Source organism: Pongo pygmaeus, chromosome 7 (assembly GCF_028885625.2).
Source record: "Pongo pygmaeus isolate AG05252 chromosome 7, NHGRI_mPonPyg2-v2.0_pri, whole genome shotgun sequence".
Classification (NCBI taxonomy): domain Eukaryota; kingdom Metazoa; phylum Chordata; class Mammalia; order Primates; family Hominidae; genus Pongo; species Pongo pygmaeus.
The window spans coordinates 99,191,021-99,208,485 of record NC_072380.2 but is presented as its reverse complement, the minus strand read 5'-3'; the positions used below and the strand labels follow the sequence as shown (position 1 = coordinate 99,208,485).

The 17,465-nt window shown below is 37.1% G+C and overlaps 1 protein-coding gene across 4 annotated transcripts in view; it reads right to left on the bottom strand.

Annotated features, from left to right (window-relative positions):
* CNBD1 (cyclic nucleotide binding domain containing 1) overlaps positions 1 to 17,465 on the bottom strand; it is a 629,195-nt gene that overhangs the window by 567,310 nt on the left and 44,420 nt on the right. For all 4 annotated transcript variants that reach the window (XM_054498740.2, XM_054498739.2, XM_054498741.2 and 1 more), the window contains exon 3: positions 17,306 to 17,419. In XM_054498740.2, the coding sequence (XP_054354715.2) occupies positions 17,306 to 17,419 (114 nt within the window). The remainder of the gene's footprint in view (positions 1 to 17,305; positions 17,420 to 17,465) is intronic.

Sequence of the window (17,465 nt, the reverse complement as noted above, 5' to 3'; positions counted from 1 at the left end):
ATAATGCCCCAAGCCATCCAGGCTTTCCTTTTTATGTCATGGTAGAGGGGTTAATTTGGGGTACAAAGGACAAGACCAAAGCATGGCAGAGAAAATGTTAGATTTCTATTCATATAAACTTTCTTCTTCCTTCCTTCATAAAACTTCCAAAAGGTCCAAATATTGCTCCTATGACCTGGCATGTCCACTTCTCCCTTGCCTTGCCTTTTTTATTTCTCTTTCTTTCTTCTCTTTCTCTTCCTTTCTTCCTTTTTGTCTCCTCTCCCACCTCAAGCCATCACTCCCATCTTGACACCCATGAGGGAGATCATTTAAAGGTTTTGAAAAAATTTTTTTCAACAAGTTTCTGGTGGCAACTACCAACTTGGGCAATTAGAGTATCAGCTAAGGTGGCTTTGACAGCATTTAGATAATCAACAATGTGAAGAATTATCAGATATGGTTCTTTTTGCCTCAGATAATCTTTCTCTTCTTCTGGACAACTCTTATCCTTCAACTTAAACATTCCTTCCTCAAGAAAGCCTCCTCTGCTTCTCTCATCTTCCAGTACACCATCTGCCCTCAATGTAAGCACTCTCAATGCAACTGGCCCTGCCCTGAAGTCTTCCTCTGACACCCCCTACACTGCACTTACCACCTCTTACTCAGACCCTGTCAGCACCACCAAGCTCTGAGCACAGAGGCCCTCTCTGACTTGCACTTAGCACACAGTTGGTGCTCAGTATATATTGTCTTACTGAATAAACAAATGACAAGTTATTTGACATAGTTTGGCTGAATCCTCACCCAACTCTCATCTTGAATTGTAGCTCCCATAATTCCCATGTGTTGTAGGAGAGACCTGGTGGGAGATAATTGAATCATGGGGGTAGTTTCCCCCATACTGTTCTTGTGGTAGTGAATAAGTGTCAAGAGATCTGATGGTTTTATAAAGCATTTCCCCTTTTACTTTGCTCTCATTCTCTCTTGCCTCCCACAGTGTAAGATGTCCCTTGATCTTCCACCATGAACATGAGGCCTCCTCAGCCATGTAGAACTGTGAGTCAATGAAAACCCTTTGCTTTAAAAATTACCGAGTCTCAGTTGTGTCTTTATTAGCAGTGTGAGAACAGACTAATACAGTATTATTGTGAGGTTTCTTTTCAGATAGTGTAAGTTTCATTTTTATTTTTTAGAATAAATTGGTAAAACAATAACTATAGGGCTGACTTAAAAAAAAACAAGGAGCATCTCATTCAACAGACCTCAGAACTCAGAGAAAGTATGGGTTTTATAGTCATAACAAGAATAATTTCATTTATTCTAATGTTAAATACATATTTTCAAAGAGCCTATGGTTCAAACATTTATTATTTATCCTGAGGCCAGATCCACACTAGCATGAAATAAATACACTTAGATGTAGCTATATCATATGGGTAATTTCAGCTATGCTAGAGAAAGAAATTAAGTCCAAAAACTCGAAAGGAACTCACAAGTTTAAAATGCAATTTTGCAGAGATTTTTTTTTTAAGTCTATCAGAATCCATTTGCTCTAGGTTTTCAGTTGCTTCATCTCCAAATATTCATCTTTACTTTTGAACATTTTCTGCTCTCACACATTTAGAGAGAACTTATAATCCATCTAGACTATGCATACACTATACCAATGATTGTCTCAAAATGTGTTTGGGAAAAAAAATGAATATTACAGAGAAGCCCTTCATCATTTTAACCCAGATCAAAGCTACATGTTTACTGCTTTTAGATCTAGAAGTAAAAGTCTCAGTAAAATTCTTTAATTCGAGCAGGTGGGATGTCCTGGCCTCTTCAGAATCTGAAATCCAAACTTATATATCAATTTTTTGCCTGAAACGTACTTTGACAGCTTTTGGTGTTACTGGCAATTTGGGTGACTGAGCATACAGACTTCTGAGCCCATGAGAAATATTCCCAACAGACTTCCTTGGGTCAGGCTGCCTTTGGCACATTAGAGAGTAGCCAGTGGAGTCCTGGGGCTAGTGGGAGAGGGAGCATACACTATGCACATTGCCAAAAGTCTTTTGTTCTCCTCTGTTCAAATTATTAAGTTCTGTGTTGGTGGTATAGTGGTGGCCATAGCTGCCTTCCAAATTATTGTTAAGTTATATAACACAAACTAACAGAAAATGATTTTACAAAATACTGCCATTACCTGGTTAGGTTATAAGCCTGGAAACTCCTAAACTTAGCAAGCTACCTCTTTCTCTCTTTTTCTTATCTGATTTAGTACCTAATTAAAACGGAACTTTTTGAGATAATAGATACTGGTTGGACTTCATTAAAAGATCCTAAATTAAAATATACCAAAAAAATTTCAAACAGGCATGCTATGCACATTAAGTGCAACATGCGATTGGTTGCTAAATTTAATAAATCAAGTATATTATGACCAAAGATCATACACAGCTTTGTAGTTTATCTCATTGAAATAAGCCCTTAGATGAATGAATTAATGCTTTAAAATGTGGGCTAAATTCTCCCAGTAGAAACTTTTCGCAATAGAAAAGTTACAGTTTAGTGACTTTTTTTTTCACATTCTGAAAGAAAAAGAAACATATCAAATAGTAAACTTGCTGTTCAAATTGTGGTCCATGGACCAGCATCATTAGCATCAGCTGGTAGCTTGTTAGAAACACAGAATCTCAGGCCACACTCAAGACCCTCTGAATTGGAATCTGCATTTTAATAAGCTCCCCAGGAGATCTGCGCACATATTAAAGTTTGAAAAACACTAATCTGAAGTTTATTGAAAGTCACTTTGACAGCAAAGTCAGCTTTCTGTCATTGACTGCCTAGTAATTCTACCTCTAAATAGTTATTCCCATTGTTAAATTAAACAAGCAGGAGGCCACTAGCCTGAGGCTGTCTCAGTACTTTGAGTTCCTAATCAACAAACCACAACTTAACTTAGTGTGTAAACAAACAGAAACCCAACTCAGGAGTATACGTTTTGTAACAAACAGCTGGATTTTAGCCAATCACAAACAGCTAAGCTTCAGCCAATCACAGGCAGTCAACTGATTGAATCGTGCTCAAATAAGGCAGATGTTTTATCACACCATTTGCAAATAAGGCAGATACCTTACTGGTCAATCAGGTAATTTCTACATTTTGCTCCCTTGTTTGGCCTATAAGAACTCACTGCTCACATGGCTGGTTGGAGCTCTCCAAACCTCCTCTAGTTTTGAGTACTGCCTGATTCATGAATCATTCTTTGCTCAAATAAACTGTTACATATTTAATTTGTCTAAAGGTTTCCTCTTAACACCAAAAGGAGTGTGTATGCCACTATCATCCACAATATGTATTTCTGGATCCCAATATGAATGAATCCTATGTGTATTTCTTTGTTTACATTGTTTTGTCTTCTATAGTTAGGGTTAACTGCTGAGGGCATGAGAGGATTGTTTATTTTTCAGTCTTGTTGATACATGACATTTCATTTTTATAGGGGCAAAATTAAAGTTCCAATTGCCTCTTTTTTTAAAAAAAAAAAGCATGATATTTTCAGAAACAAAATCAAATACCACATGTTCTTACAAGTGGAAGCTAAATAATGTGTTCACATGAACACAGAGTGAAATAATAGTCATTGGAGACTCAGAAAGGTGGGGCTAGGAAAAAGAAACTACTTAATGGGTACAGTGTACACTATTTGGGTGATGCCTACACAAAATTGCACTTTTACTCCCTAAATCTTTTTTTTTTTTTTAAGAAAGATAGCATGTGTATTAGTTTGTTTTCACACTGCAGATAAAGACATACCCAAGATTGGGTAATTTATAAATAAAAAGAGATTTGATGGACTCACAGTTCCATGGGCTGGGAGGCCTCACAATCATGGCAGAAGGCAAAAGTCATGTCTTATGTGGCAGCACACAAGAAAGAATTAGAGCCAAGCAAAAGGGGAAACCCCTTATAAAACCATCAGATCTCATGAGACTTATTCATTACCATGAGAATAGTATGGGGGAAATGGCTCCCATGCTTCAATAATCTCCCACCAGGTCCTTCCCACAACACATGGGAATTGTGGGAGCTACAATTCAAGATGAGATTTGGGTGGGGACAGAACCAAATCATATCAGCACGCTTATACTTACCTTTCATAGCAGCAGATGTGAACCTGTGTAATATGAACCAGTGAGGAAAGAAACATGTTCTAATAACATATTCTCAAAGTTTGCTTACACAGGTGTTTTTCTGTCAAACACTTCTATTCACTAAAAGAAGAGTGTATGATGCATCTTTAAGAAAGTATGTTTACAAAATTTTTTTTAAGTCATGACAGAGTCCATGCTAACTATGCTACAACCATCATGTATCCTGAGAGGTAGGCAATTAGGATTGCATGTTTTAAAGAGACAGTATCCTCTGCAACTTCTCATATTTAAAAGGCATTTTACTCCGATCCCCCTTTATAAGGATATAGTTTAAATAAGTATTTTAATAGCTAAATAGATAGTGGTATTGAAAATTTACTTAAATGCTAAGATGTACAAAGAAAATAGTTTACTTTCTATAAAGAAACTAAAACTTTCTCAGGAGCTCACAGATCCTCTTCATCCAATACCATCTTATGGTATCTCAGTCTCATTAATTTGAAAAAGTATAATTAGAAGAACTGTGTTTCTATCAGGTAAATAAAGGCTGTTTTAACAATGTTCTGTAAATTTCATATTTTTATCTGGACTTGGTTTGGGTGTGTGTTGGGGGTGGGTTGGATTGCTTACATTATTGTAGTTGGAGAGAGGAAGCTATCAGCTGATCATCATCATGTTCCTGTTGCAGAGTGGCCAGCAGGTTGGCTCTGGATTGGTATCTACTAAGGAATGAATGGATTTTTCTGCTTCTGCATCCACCGTTAACTATCTTCCCCTCACGTCATCAGATTCCTGACTCAGCAGCTTGGTCTTCCCCTCCCTAGAGTCCTACCACCCATCAGTCCTACTGGCAACTCACTCTACCCTTACCAGTGTTCATGCGAAATTCTAGACCCCCTCAGTGCAAGCTAGACACAGACCAAGTGGATCTAATGGCACTAACTTGAGGTAGATCACAAGACATCTGTCTCCACCAGTTCTGTACTATTCTCTCTTCATGTTGAATGTTCTGTTGAGCCCAATTTAGGTCTTCCTGTACAGCAGTAATTTTCAATAATCACCTACAAGTTATTTTTTAATTACTAAGGTCCTAGCCTGAAGCCAAGGACTCCAATCTACATAATGTCAGTGGACACAGATCTGGCATTAGTATTTTTCAAAACTCTTAAGGTGATTCTAATATGTAGTTCGAGTTGATTATCATTGTCTTAGAAGGTGCAGCTTCCTCAGTAACTATCCAGATATTCTTTTTTTTTTCTTTTTTGAGACAGAGTCTCGCTCTGTCACCAGGCTGGATCACAATGTCAAGAGACCAATACCAGCCTGGCCAACATGGTGAAACCCCATCTCTACTAAAAAATACAAAAATTAGCTGCGCACAGTGGTGCTTGCCTTTAGTCCCAGCTACTTGAGAGGCTGGGGTGTGAGAATCACTTGAATCCAGGAGGTGGAGGGTGCAGTGAGCCAAGATTGTGCCACTGCACTCCAGCCTGGGTGACAGTGAGACCTTGTCTCAAAAAAAAAAAAAAGTTAACTGGGCATGGTGGTGGGTGCCTGTAATCCCAGCTACTCAGGAGGATGAGGCAGGAGAATGGCTTGAACCCGGGAGACAGAGGTTGCAGTGAGCCAAGTTTGCACCACTGCACTCCAGCTTGGGTGACAGAGTGAGATTCTATTTCCAAAAAAATAAAAAATAAAATAATAATGTTGCAGCCAGCACCAGAGAAAGGCAGGCTCCCAAAAGATAGAAAAAACCTGAAACTAGTAATCAGCAGTTTTCCAATAAGATCGTAGGAATTGGGTGAAGTAGACTTACACATACACATAATGAGGTAAAATGGCAGAGTTTAACAGGTATATGACTTTCTAGGGACATTCAAGTGGTAATGGAAGAATGCCTCAAGTGAACATGCATACAACTCTAGTAAACACACTGTGCATGCTCACCTCCCAAGTGCTAGCAGGCCAGTGTGGATGCAGACAGCCCACCCCAAGGGAAGAACCAGGGGAGAAGGAATGCAAGACCCCAGAAGTATGCCAGCGTATAAAACCCCAAGTCAAAGGTCAAACAGTGCACTTGATCTCGCCTGTTGCCCACTTGGCCCTCTTCCAGGTGTACTTTATGTCTTTTCATTCCTGCTCTCAAACTTTTTAATACACTTTCACTCCTGTTCTAAAACTTGCCTCAGTCTCTCCCTCTGCCTTATGCCCCTTAGTCAAATTATCTGCCCTGAGGAGACAAGCATTGAGGTTGCTGCAGACCCGAACAGATTTGCCACCAGTAACACCTCCATTTTATATCTTCCTCCTACTTAAAGTAATATTTTTCCTGCTCTTTTCTCTGAGACCATGATGGCACACGGGATACAGGGAAGGAAATAGTCATAAGGGAAGATACATCAAAAGTTAATACAAAAATATTATCTTCATTACATATATTTCTCTCCCTACAGTATCTGTAACATCAACTAGAGAATGGAACCTTAGATTAATAGAGCTAAAAGGAGAATTGACTGTCATCTACCCAAGCATTTTATTTTTGATATAAGGTAACTAATGCCCAGATAGATTGACTTCTCCAAAGTCATATAGTTACTGAGTGGCAAAATAGACACTATATGTCAAGGCAATGCACATTCACTCTAATGCACTCTTAATTATTAGCTGGATTCTAGTACTCGTCTGAATTTCCAAAGAGTTCTTACACATCTTGTCTGGAAAGTTAATTGTATATGAATATATCATTATGAAACCACCATTGCAAAAATTATAACTGAAAATTATGGCAGTGAAGGAAGTTTGATCTGGCCAACACTCATCTTGCCTTTGGCCTTCAAGCTGCCCTTAATTGTTCCTGGGCATGGGCCAAGCTGACTTTGGGAGATATTTAGTTTATAGTTTAAATGATAATAGACCTTCCCCAAAACTCAACTGCATTTGTAAAGCTAATGGGAGACCACAAACCTAGGAGGACAGAGGAGCCTGAATTCAGCTAGGGTGTAGACATAAACAATTCCCAGCCATTATGCTGGAGGTCACAAGACGTGCAACTTCTCCAATTATACCTGAAGGTAACATCACTATTGTAGAATCTAAAATTGGCCTTTTGATATGTCTTTTCAGGCTTTTTGCATGTCCAGTGACCTATGGCTCTACCAGGACCCACCAACTGCTCCTGTGGCCCCACCCAGAAGCCACTCAGCACGCAGGAGGACCATTTCCCACATTCCTATGGTTGCACCCACAATCAATCAGTAGCAAGCACTCATTTCCTAACCACCCACAACCCTTCCCCCAAACTACCTTTGAGAAACCCTAGCCCCCAAATTCTTTGAGAAACTGATTTGAGTAATAATAAAACTCTGGTTCCCTGTTCAGGTGGCTCTGCATGAATTAAACTCTCTACTGCAATTTCCCTGCCTTGATAAATTGGCTCTATCTGGGCAACAGGCAAGAAGAATCCATTGGGCGGTTATAATTACAATCTTTTTTCTATGCTAGACATGTGCCATTTTGAGTTAAACATGTTTCTTCTTTCCTATTCCATTTGATACATTTGCTCAAGCATTCAATTCATATTAATCAACTATTCTGCTCTTTTTTCTTTCTGAGAGTGCACTTTAGATAAAATAATATTGATTTTGTTAAATATATAGCTTAAGGAAAGTGTAGATTAGGTAGATATCATTCAAGTTTTTTTTTTCATTTTTGCTCATTTTAACTCTTTACAAAAAGAAACTTCTTCACTTAATATTACATATCTGACTTTTAATTTAACATTTTCTTCAAAATTAACCAACTTTCATTTTGATTAATTGAGTAATCTGAATACAGTCATACGTTGATTAATGATAGGGATACTTTCTGAGAAATGCATCATTTGGAAATTCTGTCATTGGGTAAACATCATAGAGTTTGCTTACACAAACATAAATGGTATAGCCTGCTATACACCTAAGCTAATATGGTATAGCCTATGGCTTCTAGGCAACAAACCTGTACAGCATGTTACTGTACCAAATATTATAAGCAATTGCAATACAATGTGTTGCAGGAAGTCAGGGACCCTGAATGGAGGGGCTGGCTGAAGCCATGGCAGAAGAACATAAATTGTGAAGATTTCATGGACATTTATCACTTCCCCAATCAATACTCTTGTGATTTCCTATGTCTGTCTTTACTTTAATCTCTTAATCCTGTCATCTGCACAAGCTGAGGAGGATGTATGTCACCTCAGGACCCTGCGATGATTGCGTTAACGGAACAAATTGTTTGTAAAGCATGTGTGTTTGAACAATATCAAATCTGGGCACCTTAAGAACAGGATAACAGTGATTTTCAGGGAACAAGGGAAATAACCTTAAAGTCTGGCTGCCTGTGGGCCGGGTGGGACAGAGCCACATTTCTCTTATTACTGAAAACAGGTAAGAGAAATATCGCTGAATTCTTTCCCCAGTAAGGAATATTAATAATTAACAACCCTGGGAAAAGAATGCATTCCCAGGGCAGGGCCTCTAAAATGGCTGCCCTGGGAAGGTCTGCCTTATGCAGATGTAGATAGGGATGAAACATGCTCTAGTCTCCTGCAGCACCTCCAGGCTTGCTAGGATTAGGAAATTCCAGCCTGGCGAATTCTAGTCAGACCGGTTCTCTGCTCTTGAACCCTGACAATGTGTGCACAGCGGGACAAGTCTACTTCATTAGTGATTCTGGTTTTGCCCTGACCTTCTACCTTGTGATCTTTTGTTGCCCTTGAAGCATGTGATCTCTGTGACTAACACCCTATTCGTACACTCCCTCCCCTTTGAAAATCGCTAATAAAAACTTGCTTGTTTTATGGCTCAGGGGGCATCACAGAACCCACCGACATGTGATGTCTCCCTCAGACACCCAGCTTTAAAATTTCTCTCTTTTGTACTTTTTCCCTTTATTTCTCAGACCAGCTGACACTTAGGGAAAATAGAAAGTAACCTATGTGAAATAACGAAGAATTATCGGGGGCAGGTTCCCCCGAAAACAATGGTAGGTATTTATGTATCTAAGCATATCTAAACACAAAAAAGGTAGAGCTAAATTAAAATACAGGATTAACGATGTAAAATGGTACACCTGTAAAGGGCACTTCCCTTAAATGGAGCCTGCAGGACTGGAAGTTGCTCTGGGTGAGTCAGTGAGTGAGTAGGACATTACTGTACATAAATATAGAATTTAAAAACACTGTACACTTAGGCTACACTAGATTTATTCGTAAAATATTTTTCTTTCTTCAATAACAAATTACCCTTTGCTTATTGTAACATTTTGACTTTATAAGATTTTTCATTGTTTTTAATGTCTTTACTCTTGCAAAAACACTTAGCTTAAAACACACATTGTACAGCTGTACAGAAATATGCTCTTTGTTTCTATCTTTATCCTATAAGCATTTTTCTATTTTTAAAATTTTTTATTTTTATTTTTACTTTTTAAGCTTTTTTTGTTGTTGTTACAAATACACAATTACAAACATTAGCCTAGGCCTATACAGGGTCAGGATCATCCATATCACTGTCTTCCACACCCATGTCTTGTCCCCCTGGAAGGTCTTCAGAGACAATAACACACACGGAGCTGTCATTTCCTATGATAACAATGCCTTCTTCTGGAATCCCTCCTGAAGGGACTATCTGAGGTTGTTTTACAATGAACCTTTTTTTAAATATAAATAGAATAAATACACTCTAAAATAACAATAAAAGTTATAGTAAATACATAAATCAATAATATAGTCATTAATCATCATTATCAAGTATTATGTACTATACATAATTGTATGTGCTATATTTTCATATAACTGGCAGCACAATAGACTTGTTTACATCGACATCATCATAAAAACATAAGTAATATGTTAAAATATGCCATTACAGGCAGCTATGAAGTCCCTGAGTGATAGGTAATTTTTCAGCCCCATTTTAATTTTATGGGACCACCATGGTATATGTGATCCATTGTTGGCTGAAATGTTGTTATGCAGTGCATGACTGCATATTGGAAGAAGTATTATAGCTAATAATTCAAATACATCATTGGTTTCCCCTTAGCTTCTGCCACATTATTTTTGGTCTGCACCCTCTAGAAAAATGTACCCTTCATTGATAAACATTTTTCCTAATATATGTTGTTAAAGTTAATCTGAATTTTTAAAAATTTTTTTGATATTTTAATGCTGACTAACCCCTTCTGGAACTAAAATGGTCAAAATCTGGTAACATTTTTATAAAAGTCAAATAAAATTATAACAAGTAAGCAGCCGTCTTTGTAAATACTTCAATTTCCACCCCCCATAAAAATGTCACATTTTGTGTAATATTGACATTTTAATAATACTATTCTTCCAGTCCGGGGCATGGAATATCTTCTTACTTTTTTGTGTCCTCTTTAATTTTTTTTATCAGCATTAAAATTTATAGTTTTCCTTGTAGAGATCTTTAACTTCTTTGGTTAAATTTTTTCCTAGGCATTTTACAATTTTTGTGTCTATTGTAAATGGGATTGCTTTCTTGATTTCTTTTTCAGATTGTTTGCTGTTGGCATATATAAATGCTACTGATTTTTTATGTTGCTCTTGTATCCTGCAATTTTATTGAATTATTTTATCATTTCTAACAGTTTTTGATGGAATCTTTAAGGTTTTCTAAATATAAGCTCATGTCATTTATGAACAAGGATAATATCACTTCTTTCTTTGTGACTACAATAAACAATAATCTATTGTATATTTCAAAATAGCTAGTAGAGAATAATTCAAATGTTCCCAGCATAGATAAATGTTTAAGGTAATAAATATTTCAACTACCATGATTTGATTATTATACACAGTATAAATTTATCAAAATATCACATGTCCAAAAATACATACATCTATTATGTATCAATAAAAAGTCACATTTTGAATAAATATATTTTTAACAAAGGTTTCCATAATTCTTTGGATGCTTACTATTTGTTTCCTCAATTACTAACATTTCCTTAAACTTTTGATATGGGAGCTAAAAAGAAATTATTTAGGCAGATAGTGAGGGTGAAGGAGTCCTCAGCAAGGCTTGCCTTTTAACAAAAAGCAGCCCCCAAATAATTTCTTTTCTAACAAAGAGCAGCCTGAAAAATCCAGCTGCAAACATAGATAAGCAAGCTAAAACCTTGCACGGGTGAATGCCAACAGCTGTGCCAATAGAAAAGGGCTACCTGGAAACCAGGTATGTTCAACATGGAGGCTTCATTTTCCCTTTTCTTTGTCACCACATGTACAGTAGAAAAGCAGGCAACATGGTGAGGTAGAGAACCCTTCTGCATAATAAAAGATTAGAGTGAGGTAGCCAGCTTCTTCGTGGGATATGCAAACAGCACACCTAATCCTAACCAGTTCTTCGTGCTATGTAAATGGCATACCTGATCCGACCAATTTTTTGTGCCCTATGTAAATCAAACACCACCTCCTCAGGCTCATCTATAAAACCTCCTGCACTTCACTGGGGACCAGAAGACCCACTTGGGACCCCTTCTGTCTGTGGGAGAGAACTTTTCCCTTTCTTTTGTCTATCAAACCTCTGCTCTTTACCTCACTCTGTTGTGTCCACGTCCTAGTTTTCAGTGGTCATGGAACAAACCTTGGGTATTACCCCAGACAATGACTCCACTTCATTTCTTTTTCACTCCTGACATAAACTGACCTAAACACACATTGATTAAAAATCTATGTCTTTTCTTATTGCTTAAAGGGTAGATATTAAATGTATTGAAGTAAACAATGTAGCAATTTTACTGTGACTATATGTATTAATTTATCTTACACCTAGGAAAGCACTCATTGTTTACAGTGGCTATCTTCTTTGTGCAGGATGCTCCCCCTCCCCCATTTCTTTTGCTAACAGGTTCTATGCCACTGGGCAGCCAATCTCAATCCTTTTTCAGGATTATTCTGGTTGAAAAAAATTCCTTTTTCTCTCCAGTGTTACAGGTGTTACAAGTTCAAAGCTCCTGGTAACCATGTTCCCTGCCACATGGAGAAAGGTCACAATCACCAAGAGGGAATTGGGATAATCTACAAATATGAGCAGGAATGAGAAGTAGAGAGTCCAACAAGCACTCCAGATCTTATATCCCTTTTCTCTAAGCCTGGCTTTTCCCATCCTCCAGTAGGTTAGGCGAATCAATAGGCAACTTTTTTTTTAATGTTCCTTTGAGTCCAATTTCCATTACAACTAAAAGTCTGGACTAATTCATGATCCAATCTAAAAACCGAAAGACGAATTCATGAAGATAAATTGTGCTTAAATAATTATTAGCAGGATTATTGCTTAAGGCTGTCTCCCTTGAGAAGATCTGACTCATAAACTCTAGAGGAGCAAGGACCACATTCATCTTATTCTACACTAGCACAGTGCCTGCTATGTAATAGCTACTTGGTAAATAATTGGATTAATTAATAAAAGAAATAGTTAAATGTCAATATAGAAAAGGGTGGTTATACTGTCCAATTTAACACAAAATCGGAAGATTTCTTGACGGCAGAATGTTTCTCTTCTATGTATTTAAACTACAAGCATCATAACTTTCTATCTTAAGCCAGGGTTCTCAGATTTTTTAAATATTTCTCATCATAGTACTGAGAATAAAGTTTGGAGAGTGTAAATTTGAGTAAATGTTCAAAGGCAAACAGATTGAGCTGCAGTTTACATATTCTGAGTAAAAATCACTGCAATGTTGCACACCAACATGGCACATGTATACATATGTAACAAACCTGCACGTTGTGCACATGTACCCTGGAACTGAAAGTATAATAAAAAAAAAAAAAACACTGCAATGTTTATTTAGGAATTTTTCAAGTGTAGAAAGTTACAATTACATTTAAAAAATGTAAACTATTTACCAAATTCCCTTTAACTGCACTATTCTCAGGAAACCATCTAGCTTTACAATACTTCCAAGACTGTCATTAAAAAGTAAATGAAAATATCAAAAGTTAGTAAAGTTATAATTTTTGTGGAAAAGAAAGTTCTAAAATAAGCATAGAATAGGTTGAAAGCCAAAGGGCTCCCTATTTACATAAAAACTAGCATTTTGTTTAAATTAGTACCTTTATAATTATGTATTCTAAATATAAGATATAGATGTAAATCTGGATTATGGCCCATCTTTCTGTAATGAGTTAAGATGGCTCAAAATGGCAATCACATTTTGTTGTTGTTGTTGTTTAAAAAAAATGACCATTGTGTTTATTGGGAACAGGTAAGTCAATTATTATACAGTATCATCAAAAAGAATTCTTGGCCCCGCGCAGTGGCTCATGGTTGTAATCCCAGCACTTTGAGAGGCCAAGGCAGGCAGATCACGAGGTCAAGAGATCCAGACCATCCTGGCCAACATGGTGAAACTTCGTCTCTACTAAAAATACAAAAATTAGCTGGGCGTAGTGGCGGGCGCCTGTAGTCCCAGGAGGCTGAGGCTGGAGAATCACTTGAACCTGGGAGGCAGAGGTTGCAGTGAACCGAGATCAGGCCACTGCACTCCTGCCTGAGCAACAGCTCAAGACTCAAAAAAAAAAAAAAAAGAATTCTTATGATGATAATCACAACATTGTTAATTTCATCTGGCCATTGGAATATGGAAATCATTTCATTTCACAACCCCCTTTAAACATACTGGTACTTTATATAAGGTGAAGTTTGCCTCTTTTTGTTGCGGTTGTTTAATTTATTTGAAAAAAGGTCAGTTTCTTGACAGATGGTATAATGTACATAAAACATCATTGCCATCTATAGTGCATGATAATAATGAAAACTAGTACAATTTAAAAGTTTTTTCAATGCATAACTCTGAAGTAGGGGATTAATATTGTCTGCCCTTTTCTGAGTAAAACCTGAGTGTGAGTTAACGGACTTCTTTCTTCAAAGTCATGTTTCTGCTATTGAGTGAAAGAAAAACACAAAACCAAGTTTTCTGGGTCAACACTGAGTGTTCTTTTTAAAACAACACAGATTCTTCTCTATTTGATTTCCTACATATATGAATATACCAAAATTTTACCTTCTTATCAATCCATGAATAAAATAAATTTTAAATAATGATCAAAGTCCCAAGCAATACTTCATCTTCTTATCCTATTCTTCAATTTTTGCTCATATAGAATTGTTTCTCAATATCTCAGCCAGGTCTTCTGCTTATTTTCATTTGTGTGCCTTGCTCCACATGGACTTAACACTTCTATGTAGCATTTCTCCTACTGTCCTTGAACATGACTGTCTTCCTTCAATATTTATCAAATGACCTGGCATCACCAGCTGCCCACAACCAGACAGGTGCCTTACTTGCTGTTGTAGCTATCACATAATATTTGTGTTAAATGAATTACAGTGTTAAATATATGACAGTGATAACAGGTAAATATTGTTGATCAATAACTGTAATAGTGTAAATGTTAACAGTGTAGATATTTCATGTCTGCTAACATGCAAGTTTCCTCATCAGTTTTATTCCTTTAAAAGTTTCTTGGATTTACCTAAGCTGAGTTTCAATCATCAGGGTATCTATAGATATATCACATTGAATGTGGGAACCATGTATACTAAGCTTAGAAGAAAATTCACAATTTTCTTAATATATTTTAGGAAATTCTATTTAATTCAGTTTAAGGGTTTTTTTTTGTTTTTGTTTTTTTGTTTTTTTAGATAGAGTCATGCTCTGTCTCCAGGCTGGAGTGCAGTGGCACAATCTTGGCTCACTGCAACCTCCGCCTCCTGGGTTCAAGGGATTCCCCTGCCTCAGCCTCCCAAGTAGCTGGAATTACAGGTGCGCACCACCATGCCCGGCTAATTTTTTGTATTTTAGTAGAGGCGGGGTTTCACCATGTTGGCCAGGATGGTCTCAAACTCCCAACTTCAGGTGATCTGCCCACCTTGGCCTACCAAAGTGCTGGGATTACAGGTGTGAGCCACCACGCCCGGCCCCTAATTTTCTTCTGAGCTTCCACTTTCTCTCTTCTAATCTTATCCCATGTGCTTCATATAGTGTCAATAATATTCCCCACTCTTCAGGTTGGCATGTGGTTCAAGACTGGCAAATTCAGAACGGTGACAATACAGGGATATGATATAATTTAGAGATTTCAATGAATCTCCTGCTGGGCCTGTTTCAGAACACCTCCATTCTCACCTGGACAGTAAAATAAATGAATGTGGTCTTCCCAGACCTATTGCATGATTTGTGACGATGAAACCAACCCAGCAAAGAGGAGGCAGAGATACAGAGAAAACTGAGTCCCAATGTCATCATTTAATGCTGAAGTTAGCTCTACAGCAAAACATTTCTAAAATGTGATTCTTAAAATTCCCCTTGATTCTTAAGCTAATTTTATTGGCTTTTCAGACACTTAAACAAATCTTAATTAGTATAGTGTATCGTCCTAGTTCTTGTGTATTTGGCAGTCCACTCTTTATTTTCACATTTAAACCACAGTTTTACTGTTAAAATACATTTGGGATCTGTCTCTTTTCTTAAAAATATGAAGATGGTATTTCATTACCAAGTATGTTGACAGCTGCTGGGTGCCTCCCTGAAGTCCTCTCAAAGTTTAATGTCTTAAGTAAAGAAGCAGACCACTGCTGGTAGATTAATGAATAAATATGAGGGCAAGATGATCATATCAGCTATCCATAAAAGCTCTTGGTCCCTTATTCTATAGACAGAGCTACATTTACAGGTCTCTTTCTAATCAACAAGATTAGAATAGAAATTGAGTATACTTGGAATCAAAAAGTACACAATATTTTTATCAGATATTTCTAGAGTGATGTTAACTTGATAAATCACAGTATAAGCATTGTATGATCATTCCAGGCAGGCTTACTATCTAGGGATGTAGTTTGATCTACATGATAGATACAGTCTTGGAAAAAGTTATATTTGAATCTCTATTTTCATAAGATTTTATTAATTTAACAGAATTGTTCTTGAAAAGGCAGAGCAACTCCATCTCCCAGAGATTTTTCCCAGTCAACTAATATAATATGTTTTACATAATACTGCCCTATGGCTATAAAGAAAAGAAAGGTATGGGATAATGAAATAGATCTATGTCTCTCAGGCTGATATCTTCCAACCCCTGGGAACATATTTGTTACAATAATTTTGTTTGAATTTTTACATTTGTATTGTTGATATAAATAAATGAAAACATATTCTTGATCAGCTCCCTTACACAGCCAGTAAGCAGTTTGCCCATGGGGCAACACACATCTACTCTTCACAATTATGGGTCAGTCCCTCTGCTAAATGTCAGAAATAAAAATACTGACTAGCAAACACACAAGCAAAATACAGTCTTACAGATATGGCAATAGAAGTTATTAGGGAGTATGGCAGTGGGGTAGCCAAGGATGTGAACAGATCAACTCTACTTGAATAGTATGGGGTAGGAGGTTTCCATATCCACTGTAAGATACTTAAGGAACAACAAAGAGAACTATATCCAGGAAGTGAAAATGCCTTTCTAGATCTGGTACTGCACTGATATAAGAAACTTACAGTTCCACTGGAGCCAGGGACAATTTGAGAGGAGCTGCATCACAATGTGATCTGGCAATCCACCTTCATCTTTTACTGAGAGGGCAGTTACACCTTCTGCAACACCCTTAAGTAATCTCATTCTTTGACTTCAAAAATACATAAAGCACATCTAAATGCAGGTCCACCTAGAAGCAGGAGCCCCTAAAAAAGGCTTCACAAATGCCTTTCAGTGCCCCACGACTTTGTCATTTATACCTTGATACATGACACACCTCCAAATATCCTCCACCCACAAACACTCTAATCATTTCCATTGGGAAGTTTCTCATGAAACCCTGTAGAATATTTTAATCCCTTTCATAAACACTGCCGTTCATTAGTAAAAGGCAAGAATTCTTTGATAAAAAGTTTAAATAAATATGATCTTTAGCAGTGGACACATATTTTTGCTGAACAAAAATTGAATTTACCCTTACCAACTAATTTCTGTTTCCTTGGCTGCTCCCTAGCCCTCCACACTAAATATTTGACTGAAACTGGTCAAATATTTTCAGTTTTGAGTTCAACTTGTGTGAGCACAAGCACACTCATACACACCCATCAACCTTGCTTTCAAAAGAAGATATCATTACCTTTGTTCCTCCTGTTTGAAAAGTTTAGGAAGTCTGGGTTTTTGGTGCAGGAATACTTTAGGATATTGCTTCATAAATGTATCGTGAGCTGATAAGGTATTGCTCATACTCTGGCTTAAAAAGAAGAGAGAAATTAAATTGTAAGTGTCGTAGGATAACA